The sequence below is a fragment of the Aphelocoma coerulescens genome, chromosome 6 (assembly GCF_041296385.1).
Source record: "Aphelocoma coerulescens isolate FSJ_1873_10779 chromosome 6, UR_Acoe_1.0, whole genome shotgun sequence".
NCBI classification, from domain to species: Eukaryota; Metazoa; Chordata; class Aves; order Passeriformes; family Corvidae; genus Aphelocoma; species Aphelocoma coerulescens.
Window position 1 is genome coordinate 25,288,567 of NC_091020.1, and position 15,977 is coordinate 25,304,543.

Consider the following 15,977-nt stretch of genomic DNA (forward strand, 5'->3'; position numbering starts at 1 on the left):
TACTCCAGTACCAGGTGGAGTGTATCAACTTATGACTCCAGTTCTGTGTCGGTGGCCAGAATTTCAAGGGATTTGTATTGAAATACAGAACTGAGAAATACCATAAGGACTCAGGCCTAACATTTACTTTTTGGCTTTCAACTGGATATGAATCATAAAGAAAAAGTTTACTTCCCCAGTGTCATGCAGAATTAGGCTGATGTGTCAAAGGCACACTCTAAGAATTGCCTTGATTTAGACTCCAAAGACAAGCTCTGTTCTTTCTCCAAATGAAAAAAATGTGTTCCCATGAACTCTGGCTGCAGCCCAGCTCTAACTTGTGATGGGTAAAAAAATATCTCATTACCAGCTCAATATTATGATGCATAACAGTCTACTGAACTAGTGCTATCAAAATAATTTCAGTCCAATACCTTGAAACTTACTTGAACTGGAATCTCCAGTGCAGTATGAAGTGACATATGGAGGTACCTAATGCATCAAGTCATCTTTCAGGACAACTCTTTTAGATTCTTTCCTTCTTGAGCCGTTCTTTTATTTTCCTTTTGTTGTGTTTGAAAGGTTCATTGCTAATCTAGGACTATGAGTGAAGATTTTAGCTTTGACTCTAAGGGGAGATGTTTTGTATTTTAGTATTGGTTTTAAATTGAACGATTAATGTCTTTCAGTGATTCTATGCCTGGCATGATGATTTTTCCATGCAATTAGAATATCTCTAGTGTCCTTTGTTCTGACACTGATAATTTTTTCCCACTTAATTTAATTATTTATTTTTTTAAAAATTGATTGTATAGTCAGTAGGGTTCTGTGAGTAGGGTAGAACCCCAGACTCAGCCAATTGTAGAATAATTGTGTTAAATCTTGGTGCAATTTACCAGGGCTCATATGCAATCCTGTGATGAAGTAGTAAGGAATCATATCTCAAAAACATGAAAGGCATGAGTCATCTGTGTGAAGGTCTTTTGAGAGTCTACATATCTACCTGAAAGTTTTGTGTAAGCTTTAATAATTTAATAGATACCTCAGGGTTGTTCAGTTTTTGCCCTAGCTCTCCTCAGAAAGGAGTTGATTTCTATTTCTGCATATTTCCAATACACTTCTTGGCGCATTAGTTTATTTTAGCCCTTCTAATCTCAGTCCATCTAGAATTAGAAGATGTTCTATGCTATAGAAATTTACAGCATGATAAACTGCTCTTAAAAACACACTGACATTTAGATTCTTTCCCTCCTCCCACATATGTTGCAATTCAAGTGGAAGAGAATAAAGTCTTCCCAGAAAAATAGCCTTTTTTTTAATATGTATGTTTGTTTAAAAAGGGTTTTGAAAAATATAGGTAGGAAGTATGCTGATCACTTTAATATCACCAGGTGAAGATAATTGGCTGCTCTTTAGGGTGAGCAAATAATTTTCCAATAAAAGTAGTGCAAATATTTCTGGCACTGAGAAATGGGGAGCAAAGCAGACTACCTAGTGATCAAACAAAATACTTTTGGTGAACAGTTTTCTTAGTGGAAGAGGTAATTTTTACTGAATCTTTGTGGAACTACACTGCCCTCATAAACAAAACAGATTTCCCATGATAAATGGTTTTGGACAGAAGCAAGGTGCAAGTTTATTTGAGAAAGTAACTTCTGGAGATCTGCGACATTTTTAGCTCTTCTAATGATGTTTTGGCCAGAAATATTCAGATATCATTTACAAAGCTGAGGAAGTTGCAGGCAGAGTAAAAATCCCTTGGGGTTTCTAGGTAGCAAATATTCATGAATACTTAATCTGTTTTACAAGTTTTTTAAGAGAATTGATATATTTACTTGAGTTTGAGCTTGAAAGAGAACTTTAGTGTGTCATCAGATGTCATCCCTCCTCATCATGCACGACTGATTTAATTACACAAATACTATCCTTCACAGATGAATGTCAAACAGAGTTTAGTGTCCTGCATTCTAATACATGTACTCCAAGTCCATGAAGTTTAGCATACCTGAAGAGGTTGTTGTCTTCAAGTACACTGTGGCTTATTGTGAGTTTTCTCCCACACTTGTAACCTGCTTCTGTAGTCCAGGCCTGGTATTTCTGAAGAGCAAAGAGCACAAACCATCATCATGGTGGTCCTGGGAGATTGGGAGACTGAATTTCATTCCTGTGTGTCTTCAAGGAGTTTTAGTGAACTTTAGCAATTCATGTAGTAAATCTTTGTGTCCAGAATTCTTGTAGAATGAGAAGAGGATCACTGCCCTCTCTGGAAGCAGTTCTTCAGCTTGTGTACAATAAAGATTTAATACCATTCAGATATTGAAACAAGGATGCCATATAAGAACCTAAGAGACAGCCCTGTCATCTGTTATCTGCATCAGCAAAACAGAAGCAGTGATCACCAAAGTGTTTTATTCAAATGCACTGTGTTTGGTTTGAACCCAGAATCCTGAGCATGGATACCTTGTATCATTAGACTGAAAATATTTTGTAAAATTACCCAGTCCTAAACTTTAGTCAGAATTGCCCTTAGCTTCAACACTAGTTTGCTAGAATAAAGCTTGGATTAAAAGTTCAGGAATTGTTCCAGTAAATAGCAAATAACTGAAAACAAACTTGTTTACTCCTCATTCCTGTGTTCAGCATGTATCTGAGAAGGAAATAAATCTGCTGTGCACCCCAGGGTAAAGTATATTAATCAACCAGTTATCTTGTTAAGGGAAAATAAATGACTCGCTGTGCTGACTGAATACATTGCAGCGCACAGACTTTGCAGTGCTGTAGCAATCCGATACTGACTGTCAGCCATCCAGAAGCTGCTAGAGAAGCTGAAATACTGGAAGAGGGCAGCAGCAATACATTCACAAGCCCATATTCTATAGGGTGGCCCAGAGCTATATGTATGTCTGTAGTATGCACCATTTGTAGGTGTTCTTGTGTTAAGGCAAGGGGTGTTCTGCTTTTCCCTCAGCAGCAAGAGGTGGACAATCTACAGCATCTCATTCCATGATGGATTATTATCTTGTGTGACAGTTGCAACAACAGCAAAACCCCACCAAAAAAAGTCATCCTACAGGGACAGACTAAATTTGTTCTATTCCAGTTCTCTTATTTTCATTCTTATTGTGAATGGTGCTGTTGTTGAGGGGGCACATGCAGAAAGATGCTGCTAAGGTTGTTTTACAGCTGTTAGAGGAAGGCAGGCACAATCACTGTGGCTGGTTGGGTTTTTTAGAAGGCTGGCTTAAAATTGGACACAGGAGGACACAAACAGGTGTGGAAAGAACCCCATTTCTTCACTCTTCTCTTGAGATACACAAATGTGTGCTGCCAAGTGCATGGGAGCCGTGAACCTCAGTAGGGAGAGTCTCTGCCAAGTAGGGTGCATCAGTCAGCCAATTGCTCCACATATTGGAGGCTCATAGCTCAGGGCTTCCCATGCCTGTCTAAGTAGATATAGCTGTAATCTTAAACAGGGGATGGCACACTTGGGCAGAGCAGTAGTCTTTACATGGACATTAGGATTCACTGTCTTTCCCCTTCCTGTAGTCCTGTTTTTGTTTCTTTGAATTTTAAGAAACAGGCGAGGGGAGCTGAAACAGAACTCCTCGAAGAATAGCAGAGGCTCAGCTCTAATTACAGTGAGTCTGAAGGGGAAGCCATGCATTAAAACATTCATGATTTCAGAATTGCTGTATGTGTTTCTTAGATGTACTGTTATTTCTTAATAGGTTCCAAAGTGTAACAGGAGACTAGTCTTTCTTCCCTGAGGTACTTGACATATGCAGCGGAACTCTGCTGTCCTGTCAAAAAGATGTATGTAGGCTTTACTGCCTTGTTAGACAGGTACTGTGGATTTAAATGGTGCCTTGACTTTGAGACAGCTGTTCAGAGGTAGCAAACCAAAGGACTTGAAGCAAAGTGCTCTCATCTTTCAGGGAAATCTAAAGATCTAAGTCAAGCATGTGATTAAAGAGACTTAGGTGCCTAACTTAAAAATAGGTATTTCTAGAAGGAGCTCTGTAATCTTTCTGACCCTTCGAGGTCATCTGTCAGATCAGTCTGAAGTGAGAACAGAAGCTTGGTCTACTGGGAATCCTCATCCCAAGCTGTCACCTGCAGGAACAGCTAATCATTACCAACAGAGCTGATAATTCTCCTTTGATTCATCTAAAATTTTTAAAGTCTAAATGACTATTGAATAGCTGAAATACATGCTGTTACTCTGACATTAAAATAGAGAGGTTTTAAGTCAAATAGTCTAGAACTGAAGAAGAGAGTTGTTTTTTTTTCTTGAAATCCTGTATAAAGTAGTTATTATACAGTAAAAACTTCTCCATCCTTTGCTTTGTAGACTTACTCACTTAGAATATTTAGAAACCTTGTTGATAAGATTTGTATCAACCTCTGAATCTCCTCCAGGTCACTTTAAGACAAACTGCTACTAGAATGCAAAACAAAGGTTTGTTTAGAGCTCTCTTCAACCCAACTGTCAAGCTGCAGGCACTGTGAAAATAGTTGGAATATTTATATCAATCCATGTCATATCAGGGGTAGTTCTCACCTTCAAGGAACAGCTCACTTTCGTGTGTATGCGTGTGTGTTTCTGCTCACACATATAGAACAGGAGATAATTAATTGATAATCTTCTGCAATGTAAAGTAGAAACACTATGATTAAATGAGCTACTCTGATTAATGATTTTATAAACTCTTGTGTAAAGTCAAGAGTAAAAAGGGAATTGCATCTATTATTTCAGCAAGACACATCCATGCCATTTTCTTTGGATAGATTGTTAACCTTGTGTCTTAGAGTTCAGAAGTTGAAAGGAGAGGAGTATATGTAAATTATTTGTTTGTTCATTGGAAAAAAATTGTTTTCCTGCACCCTTATTGGGAAAAATCCGATAGTAACAGTTCCTAGCAACAATAATAAAAATAAGTTGCAGTTGCACTTCAGGTGGAAATGTTCGTACGTTGTTGTTCCCTGAAGATGGTGATACTGCAGCATTCAGCCCTTGGTATTGCAAAAAACAGTCAAGACCTTACAAAGTGCTCCAAGGTGTTTTTTCCTCTCTCATTAAGCTGTTTTGAAAATGCAAGTCAATTTGGTGCAGTTTGCTCTGTACCAAAGGAAAGAGATTTGCTCTTGAGAAGCGTTATTATCAACTGGAGGAATAAGTTACAAGACAGGTTTGAGTGGTGCAGATTTCACCAAAGATGGGATTATCCCAGCCTTTCCTTCAAGCTGGTGGTTTTTACAGGAAAACCCAAAACATCTAATGCAGTGTTAGTGTTGCCACACTGTGAAAGGGCCTCGGTGTCCTGTTTCAAATGTAATTAATTTACCCAATAAAAAACCTCACATTGGACAGTTAAAGAAGTGTCTAGGTGATGATGAAAACGAGCTGTTCTAGGGAACTGCATCCTTGCAAGGGTGTTTGCTGATGGATGTGGAATAGACAAGAAAGAGCAGGAGCTTTTGTAAAGTGTTTATAGAGGAGGTTTATACTGCACATTTCTCAGTGCTGGAGGCAACTTTCTTCTGTTATTATAAAATTTGTGAAGGTCACCATATGCTAATTTTTTTCTTTACCTCATAAAACTTTTAAAGATAGATGTCCTGAGCCAACAGCTACTGCTAGGTATACACAACAACAAATAAATGTGGGGCTTATACAGCCAAAATGACTATGACTAGATGTGTATGTCTGTTTATGTATTTAATCCAGATTTCCATGTCCTGTTTAACACTTAGGAAGAGGAGTCACAACCCCTAAGGATGCTCTGCTGCTGCGTGGCATCATAAACAAAATGCCTCTGGAGTTCAGCACAGCAGTGACATTTTGGTTATAGTGCCAATAAACAAGAAACCCCCTGTGGCACACTGAGTGACTTGTTATCCCCATCAAAGCCATGAGGAGCTGTGGAGTGGTGCTTGCATGGTTACTATATTGCTTGCTCCAACTTACTAATTAAAATAAGGATTTTTGTCTAGGTTGAATGTTTTAGGGCCTGCTGCCATACAGTACATTGCACACTTTTGCACTACATCTTTATCTTGTTGGGTATTTTCTTTAGCTCAGTTGCTGGAGAGAGGAACTGACATAAATTACTCTGATGCAGAGGCTTTTGAATTTTTTTGTGGGTTTTTTTTTTAGTAATTCATGTGATAGAAAGCTTTTGGTGCACAATAGGATTTTTGTGGGTCTGGTGGAGAAGGCTCTTGGGGTGCTGCTGTGCCAGGTAAATTTGTTGAATTACCTGTTTGGAAAGACAAGCTGATAAAAATGAGGAAGCTGGGACTACAGGGCCTATTTGTGCTGTGAATACATCTTCATTAAATGTATGGTCATTCATCTTCTCTGGTTCAGAATAAAACCCTGGGCTAACTAACAAGATGTGCCATTTCCTGGTGTCATGGTGAGGGACAGGATAACACAAAATGGGGTCACATCTTTAGAGCTCATACCAGGTGCATTGCTCTATCCCAGCCTGGGACTGGTGAATGCTTCCCACTCCCTGTCAAGGCTGTGAATGCGTGAATTGCAACATGAATTCGCACAGTGAAGACACTTTGGGAATGTGTCTGATGGTACTGATGGTCCTTCTTAAAGGGAAAAGCAAATGGGGCCATGCTGGTCAGCAGCAATAGCTTCTTCTGAAGTAGGATTTTGCTGGCAAAAGTGATTCCTCTTCCTGTAGGCGGAGCCAACTTGTGACCACCTAATCCTGGAGAATCAACTGAAATTTGCCAAATGCTAGCCAGTCTTCTGCAGAAGAAAATATTTTTTTCTCAGTTTGCTGTAGAGCAAGCAGGCCAGGAGAACTACAGAATATGGCTGAGACAGCACCTAGATAAATTTAGGGGAAAGCACCACTTCCCCACTTTCCCCCTCCAAATTAATGGGTGAGAAACTTAGGAGTGAAGAAAATTATTGTCATGGCTGAGCCTACAGACAGATCTGTGGGCTCTTCGGAGATCCCCTGGGAAACAAATCTAAGACAGGAAGACTTGTTCTAAAAAAATAATGTGCAATTTTATTTGCAGAATTTTTACAGCAGGTATTCACAGAGGTGCTGAAATTCTCTTTGGAATGCCTGAAATTTAACTGTAATCATCAGCCTAAGTGTCCCAGCCCAACATGCTCAAAATGAATGTGCCATCATCTTGGGTTAGTTTATGTCATAAACCAGTGAAGCTTGTTGATGTTACAGGCTCAGTCCTACAGTCAAACATCTGCTGAATTCCATGGGAATTTTGCCGTGGAAGGATCCTATAAAAAGCTTTGTTACTGGCCTAGACCTGAACACAAATAAATTACTCTTACCAGTGAAGGCTTAACAGCATGGGTTTGCAGAGGTTTGCTGGATCTTCCTTCACCTCAAGAAGAGTTGTGCCTCTCAGTGTGTTTGTGACTCTTAAGTTCTTTGATCTCAAAACCTCAGAACTGCGGCAAAGACGTGTGTTGTGATGGCAACCTGGTGTGAGATGGAGGGAAATGTGAGAGGAGGCAGTTTGGGACAAGCCAAAGAAACCCAGTCATAATGGATTGACTTAGCTCCTGCTGAGGAGGAAAGAAGTATCCAGGGTTTTCTTTTAATGTTTTGCTGACATATGGTGCTTCTAACCCAGTGACAAATTAATTGACTAGAGGTAAAAGAGATGGACAGTGCTCAGCAAGGAAGGACAGGATATGCATTATAAGACATCTGGTTCTGCCTCTGTTGGATTATGGATACAATATACATTGGACACCTAATGAGTCTCTGTTGCATAAAATAGATTCTCCTTAGAATTGCATGCTTTGTCTCTAAATGAGGTTATTATATACACACCACTGCACAATATTTGAAGAGCTTGGTTGGCTGTTGTAGAGGGTAGGGAGAGAAAAAAATTGGAAAACAATTGCACTTAAGACCTTCAATCCATCAATTGCCTCATCTTTATCCAAATTACCATTTCAGTATTCCAAAATACAAATATATGATACATTCAGGGTTGAAATGTTAATACTGACTGGCCAGATTTTGACAAGGAGGATGTTTCTTTTGCTGTTGTTTTGACCTTGCAGTAAAATCTTACTTTCTCAGAAAGAAAAGCTGGTAGTGGACATACCACTATGTAGTGGCATAATAACTCTCTACTCAGGATGAATTATCAATTTAGTTTTTGCCACTATGCAAGCATCAGTCTGAGTCTCAGGAGGTTTTGATTTTTCCAGAGATGAACTGTGAAAAATTTCATTTATAAGGAACTCTTCCTCAGTAATCTGCAGAATTTAAGGACAATGCTTACAAAAGTAATGCATGACTTGAAGTGATTCCATTTTGGGGTCCCAACTTGTGACCACTGTAGTTTTCAGAAAATAATGAGGTCTAAAAACTCCAGACTCCTTATGCTCTTGAGGACTGGACACCTAAAATTTTACATCTTCGGAATAGCAAACCACTTCTGAAAATCCTGGCTCAATCTCTGAGAAAGACCAAATGTAGCAATTCTAGATGATGTGGTGTCACCATTTCCCACATCAACAGAATTCTGTGGTGAGAGTTGTAGAGAGAGCTTATAAAAAAGACAGCTAAAAGGGGTTTTGTCAAATCCAGGGTAAATAATCACCTATCCTACCTCCTTCTTGGCATTTTTGTCTTCCTTAGTTAAATCCTTTATATGCTAGTCTCCTTTTTAATTCCAATTTTTCATGTATCAGAAAAGGATGTGATCTTACTAAATAATATTAATGATCTTAGTTTTTCAGGGTAGATACTAAAACTATGGTAATGTGCAAAACTATGAAGGCGGCTTTTTTCAGAGCTTTAATTCCTCAGACTAAAAACAAGTTACTCTCAAAAGACAGCTGAAAGCAGAATTTCAGTACAGAAAGCTGTAAGTGGGTCCATGGTGCGGTTTCTTTTCAGGCATGGCAATATCCAACTCCCACAAGTATTACTTTTCCAACATGAAGAGGAGACATATGACAAAGAAAAATTACTTGGTAATTGTGCTAGTCATAGTTGTTGCTGTTTATAATTTCTTTCCCTTTCCCAGAGCCCCTGCAGTTAAACTGAAAGTGTGTGTGTACATGTGCTTTGCAGGATTTTCTTTGGAAGAAGTTGCTCTTTTGTACAGTCCTTTGCTGACATTTCTATAGCCAGCTCACATCCTGTTGGGTGAAGCTGTGATCCTTAACGTAAGGCAATGTGACTCATAAGAATAAAGATTGCAATAAGCACGGTTTCTAGTGATTAATTTCCCAGCCCTGGATACTCTTCCAGTAACTGCTGAGGTAGAGCGTGCTCACTGGCGATGGTGTTTAAGAGCATTTCATTCGTGGTTTGAAGTAGCTGGATGTTTCTCTTAATGAGCTCTCCCACTGCTATCACAACAACTTTAAATACCTTATGGCTAGTGAGGAAAGCCTGACACACAGGCAGATTTGTTTCTCCAAATACCTTCCTGACTGAGTTGCAATTTTCAGTGAGGTTGATTTCCTCACAGGCTGTGCCGCTGCCGTAGGAGTTTAATAAGAGCTCTTCCTCTTGTCTTTTCCTTAGGAAAAGGAGAAGCTCTATGTGGAACTGAGGCACGTGTTGGCCCGGCAGCCTGGGCCTGAAGCCACGGAGCAGTTGCAGCAGTACCGGAACATCCTCCGGGAGAAGACGAAGCAGATCAAAGTAAGAGGTGCCCACTGTCCCTGGGCTGCCAGCCTGGCAGAGGGCTGCAGGGAGATCTTCAATGAACACTGTGCCTGCCCTAGTATATTATTAGACCAGGAAAACAAGGTTAACACTGCATCTCCTCAAGGGACAACCAAGAGCAGCAAACAAACTTTTTTTGCATGTTATGCTATTTTGTTTCCTTAAAATAGAGGAAAAGCCGTATTACAATATGAGTGTGAGCACAAAGTTGTAAATACGTTTTTTGCATGGGCATTCTGGGATCTTGTTAGCTTTTCATTCAGCTTATTCTCCTTCCCTTTATCTTAAACATTTAATAATATTTTTAAGAAGCAAATCAAAGCCATTTTGTTTTCTTTTTAACAAACTAGTGGGAGTGTATTGAGAATCCAGTCTTAAGTTGCTGTTATTTCTCTTGCCATGTGTACACATATGTTTAGATTTTCAGATTTTATGGAGATGACAGGAGGAACTTGTTCTAACCCCTTTTCAGTAGAAGGGAGGAGTTCCTGCTTCTGAAAGTAGAAAATTTTAAAAGCATAATATTAAAAAGTGATTCTTTGATAGAATTCTATGATATTCTATGAATAAGCTGATCTTCTCTTATTCTTGCCTGCATGAGAGATCAGTCTCCCCAGGAGTTCATCTACTTCTACAGCTCCTCTCTTTGTTGAAGTCATCATCTCCTGTTCACTGCATCATAATCACGTCTATACTAACCACGAGGAAAAAAATGCAGGAGCAGATGGGCCCTTAGGAAACAAAGAGGCTGTTATGCAAATCTTAGATTTCTGTGGAGAAGAAAAACAATGTAAAAAATGTAAAATAGAAGCCAAATTTTAGCTAAACTGAATGTGAAGTTCTCCATATGGTCCTTATTTGTCCTTAATGCAGTCAATTGCTACTTTGTATTTCAGGCACAGCACACCTGGAGCATGATGGTGTGCATGCCATTTTGGGGTGCCAGGTCAAGCTATTACCCTTTTGAAAGAAAGAATGTCCACTATGCATGCTCCTCCTTTTTAAAAATTTTACTGATTCACATGACAGTGGTTTTGTATTCATATTTACAAGTGCCTGGTACTACTTCGCATCTGTGGATTGAATTACTCCACTTAGCAGTGGATCCCTGTGAATAAACCCAATTATTACCAAATAATTCCCTGATTTATTAAGACCTTAATTTTGGATTTTTACCCAACTTTATGTCCCAGAAATTAAGAGCTAATATATATATATTAATGCCATTCCCATAAAGCTTGGAGCATATTTTACATGTTGTATTATGGTTAAATGGCATAACCTTTATTTTGTAAGTTGTTTTTAGGTGAAAAGAGGTGAGATCAAATGAAACATCATGATGGAAAAAGAGGTGTGGTAGAAAATGATCATGTCTTACATCATCAAATATAAAAGGAGAAAGTGCTTGTAAAAGTACTCATGTAAGTGAAGCATCATCTCCTGTTTCTGCTATTTGTGTTTTGTTTATTAGGTTTTGTCCTCAGAACTGAATATGTGTGAAACACAGAGCAAAGAATACAAACATGAAATTGAAAGACTTAACAATGAGCTTCTGGAAATGAAAAAGAAATATCTGGCTCAGAAACGCAAGGAGCAACAGAAGAAGTATGGGAAAACAACAATTTTGTCTACACAACTTTCTGCATAAGCTAGATTTTTGTTTGAGACCTTTTTGATTAGAATGTGGGCAAATTTGGCTGAGGTGATACAGTTTTGTAGCCTAATTTTCCTGAATGTTATCCTTCATGTTACTTCTGTCTGGTCTAGATTTACCATGATCTACAGCTGGGACAAGAACATCCATCAGAGATGTTGCTGAACATGTTCTGCAGTCCAGTTAAATTATTCATACCCATGAGATAGTGCCCAGAGAACACAGATTAGTGTCTGGTCTCTGACATCAAAACATAGAATTATAGAACAGTTTGGGTTGGAAGGGACCTTTAAAGGCCATCTATTCCAACCCCCCTGCAGTGAGCAGGGACATCTTTAACCAGATGAGGTTGCTGAGAGCCCCATCCAACCTGACCTTGAATGTACCCAGGGATGGGGCATCTACCACCTCTCTGGACAACTTGGGCCAGTGTTTCACCACCCTTATAATAGAAAATTTCCTTCTTATATCTAGTCTAAGCCTACCCTTCAGTTAAAAACCCTTATCCCTTGCCCTATTGCATCAGGATTTCTGGGCCGTGTGTGCACATGGCTGGCTCATGTCCAGCTTGTCACCCACCAGCACCCCCAAGTCCTTCTGGGCAGGGCTGCTCTCCATCTCTTCATCCCCCAGCTTGGATTGATGCCAGGGATTGCCCTGACTCAGGTGCAGCACCCAGCACTTGGTCGTGTGGAATCTCATGAGATTCCCATGGGCCCAGTTCTTGAGCTTATGCAGGTCCCTGTGGATGGCATCCTGTCCTTCAGGTGAGTCAGCTGCCCCATTAAGCTTGTTGTCATCTGAAAACTTGCTGAGGGTGCTGAGGGTGGACTTCACTTTTAAGGAAAAATTCCTTAGATTTCTGCAGTCAGTTGATGTGATCTGTTACCAAGATTTTCTATATACACAGAAAACCTTTTGTCTTTCCACTCATTTCCATCCTCAGCCTGTGCCTTCCTCACACACTAAAGCCAACAGTTCTCTACAGTTGCTGAATATAATTCAAAGTTGCCTCTATCATTTCTTCCTTAATCCCATTTCAGACAGCAAATGATTTGATGACTAAATTAGCAAAATAATCAGTGATAAACAGTGACTTTTGTCCATCTGCAAATTGTATAGTATTACCTTAATGTTTGGAATTAGCAACAATTGTGCAGTGCTAATGGCCTTTCTGGAGCTTTAGGATCAATATGTGAGGCTACCATAATGCCTGATAATCCATTTCCAGCAGCTAAATGTCTCCTTCACAGTAGGTTTGATGTTTCCATTTTGGACTCTGGCATCATGTCTCTTTGTTCATCAGATGAGGAGAAATTCACCCACATTTTGTTGTTATATCTCACCTAGAATTAATTCCTGTCATAAAAACTCCACTTGTTAAGGACATAATTGCTTTAAAGTAAAACAAAAAATACTGTGCGAGTCAATAGTGGCTGAAGTGAGGCATGTTATACAGTGAAAGGAATTTCATATTGCAAGTAATTTCATGCTGGATACACTATTTATCTGTTCAGGATAGATATCTGGCCCTGGGGCAGCTTGTCAAGTTGTTCTTTTAGGCAAGCATGGCTTTAGTACGATGAGCATTGGTGTCTTTGTGACATCTGTGTTTTGGAAGTACATTCAGATACTATTAGTGGTGCTTCTGCAGGGTGGCATCATCTCATTGCCCCACCACAGCCTCAGAAAGCACCAGCAGTGTGCTGCCAGCCCTGGCTTTCACTTCTCTTGTCTTGTGGCAGCCGAGAGGTGGTGCTGGGCTTTGCTCTCCTCTGCCCCTCATTGCTTTGTATCCCAGTCAAGCCTGTTGGACTGCATCCTGCTTTGAAGGACACAGAGGCCTAACAGGGCATATCAGTCCTGGATAACTGCAACTTCTTTAGTCTCTAGGCTGTGCTTTGTGTTGGCAAAGGAAACAACCTTGTGCAGCCCTCCATCTCCAACCTGCCAATTGTGCAAGACACATCGCTGGCTGTCTGCAATAAAGAGAACCTGTTGTGCAGCCAAGTTCTTCCCCAAGGAGTCCTCTTCCCTGCCATACAGCCATTCCACACCATTCCTGCCTCAGGCAGGGCTGGACAGGCAGTGCCTGCTATGTGGATGCTGGCCAAAGAGCCAGGGCCATTTGATTGGTACACTCTCAGATTTCTCTAAATCCCAGTGACAGAAAACCTTTGACTTGATCTCTATCTTGCTGGCTAATGTTAACATCATGTGTGAAATAAATGTAGCTGGTTTTGCTAATAAAAAGAGGATTCTGTCAGGACAATAGCATTAACAACATTATTGACTACCCTGGTATGAAAGAGAATTAATACTCTCAGATAACCTTACACAAAATTATCATCTAAAGCTTTTATTGATTTGCACAAGGTAGCTTTGAGTTGTGATTTAACATCTTGGTAATGAATAAATGCAGGTTAGCATGTGATGCTGAAGGAATATGAGTGACAGCCAGAATTTAGCTTTGTTTTGTGTTCAAAATGAAAACTCAACGTTTAAGATTTTGGTTGTGAATTTGAAATCCTTGTTTTCATCTCTCTGATTCTGAATGTTGCCTTTCCCAGTTGTCATAGCCATTCTTTTTCTGTATCTTGCTATTCTTAACTTCAGCTTCTTGAACCCTTTCTGCATCACTGTTTTCCTAGTTGCTTCTAGCACTGGGATCCCGTTTTGATCTTGATAAGGATTTGTGAGAAAATATGAAGCTTAAATCCACACCAGAGACCTCATCCAGCAGTCCTATATATATAAATAACTGCACTGAGGGATGTCAGTAGTAACTGGGAGCTTTTGCATGTGTCTGGTTGCACATTAATTCTGTATAATATATTATAGTATTCAGTTGCATAGAATTTTCCATACTGATGAGAACATCTGTTGGTTGTCTCCATGGGAGCATGAGGAAAGAATGAGCATGGATTCTGGATTATTTTCTCTCCCCGAACTTGGAAGCCCAACAGTGAGATGGGATGAGCCATCTAAATACAGAATGTTAGTTTTTACTGCAGTCAGCTGGCATATCCATTAGTGCTACATTGATACAATTAAAACCAGTTATAAATGGTTTTCATTGTTAAGTTCATCTGTGTCATCTTTTAGCTTTTCTCCTACCTGTGTATGGGTCAAATTTGAAAAAGGATGCATAACTAGACATCCTACGTGGTTTCCCTGAACTTCCTCATATCCTGACAGTTATCTAGGGGCAAAGAGAAAAGTCGTAATTCCAGGAAGTGTTTTCTTTTCCCATACTGGGGACTGAGCAAAGATACTCATGTGACAAGGCTAGATTTTGTAAAAGTGTGGTTGCACTCACATTTGTGTCTCAGTCTCAGTGACTGTGAAATATAATAATGGTACTGACCTTCTTTGTAAAGCCTTGAGACTTTTGCTCTAGATAAACTAGAGCTTCATAAAGTTCCACTTAGTTAATCTTAAGTATCTCAGGACCTCTCTGTGAAGCATCCAGGTATATCACAGTGAGTTTGGAATATTGTCCTTCATCTTTCTAGTGCTGTGCTTACCTCCCCAGCCTTGCAAGAGTGGAACCAGCTAACGCTCATTCCCTCCTCTTAAGGCCATCAAATTCAAGACCTCCTGGTTTCTCAGATGGAGCACCTCCCTGGGGCTGTCAGTGCACCTACAGCACACTGTTAGTTTTCTGCAAATGTCACAGACAGGGCAATTATCACTGGAACTTTGTTAAAATGTGAAGACAGATAGCACTATATATTCATTAAAATTCAACAAAGGAAAAAAAATTTCCCCATTGTGCCTTTGATGAATGTATCTGTTTGTTTGAAAACAGGCATATTCCAGCTAGAACAGGATGGTGATTAGAAATCTGAAGTCATGGAGCTCATGTACATACTTGATCTAATGAGGTGCTCTGACCATTTTGGGGAATAGCACAAAGAAAGCTCATTTATTTCTAATTTTAATAATTCCAAACTCCATCAGTAGTCTTGTAATTAGATCCAAACAGACACCTAGTCTTGGAGGCTTAGCCTAACAGGCTTTAATCAACACTGTTAAAATGATCTCTTGATACATGGTTGCATCAAATAAATTCTGGAGGACACAGATTTCCTTAGTTTGTAAACATCTCTGGGCTGCGGAATGAAATATGAATTTTCTGTTTCTTTGTTTCTATTTAAAGGGAAAAGGAGCGATCCAGCATCGATATGAGGATGAAATTACCACCCCTCAAGACTGATGTACCTCACTTCAACATAGGGGACTTTTCTTTGAGCAGATCCATTCCCAAAATTGAAGTCTAGGAATGCACTTGTCCACTTGCATTCCTGTTCCCAGTTTCTTGTTTGAGAAACTGTAATTTTAAAAGAGATTCAGAATCTACTGAAATCACTGTATCACCTTCAGGAAAATTTTTGTATATTGTATATAATAAAACACATTTTTACACTGGAATTACATTTTATATTGCATTTTATATTGCATTTATATTTTGTACATTTTATATTGGAATTAACATAGTTCTTTCTACAAATTGTGTACCAAATCTGCCCATTTGAAGCCTGCACAGATATAAATGGATAGTGGAGATATTTCTTCTTCAATAATATGTCTCTGTTTAGCACTGTAACACCACAAAATGCCTTAATCTGTAGTTATTTCTTTTATCT

At 39.4% G+C, this 15,977-nt stretch overlaps 1 protein-coding gene across 1 annotated transcript in view; it reads left to right on the forward strand.

Moving 5' to 3' along the window:
* Positions 1 to 15,712, forward strand: part of CFAP58 (cilia and flagella associated protein 58) — a 54,819-nt gene extending 39,107 nt beyond the window's left edge. The window contains exons 16-18 of the mRNA XM_069020373.1: positions 9,531 to 9,650; positions 11,146 to 11,279; positions 15,491 to 15,712. Of these exons, the coding sequence (XP_068876474.1) occupies positions 9,531 to 9,650; positions 11,146 to 11,279; positions 15,491 to 15,611 (375 nt within the window). The 3' untranslated portion in view covers positions 15,612 to 15,712. The remainder of the gene's footprint in view (positions 1 to 9,530; positions 9,651 to 11,145; positions 11,280 to 15,490) is intronic.
* The last annotated feature ends 265 nt before the right edge of the window (positions 15,713 to 15,977 follow it).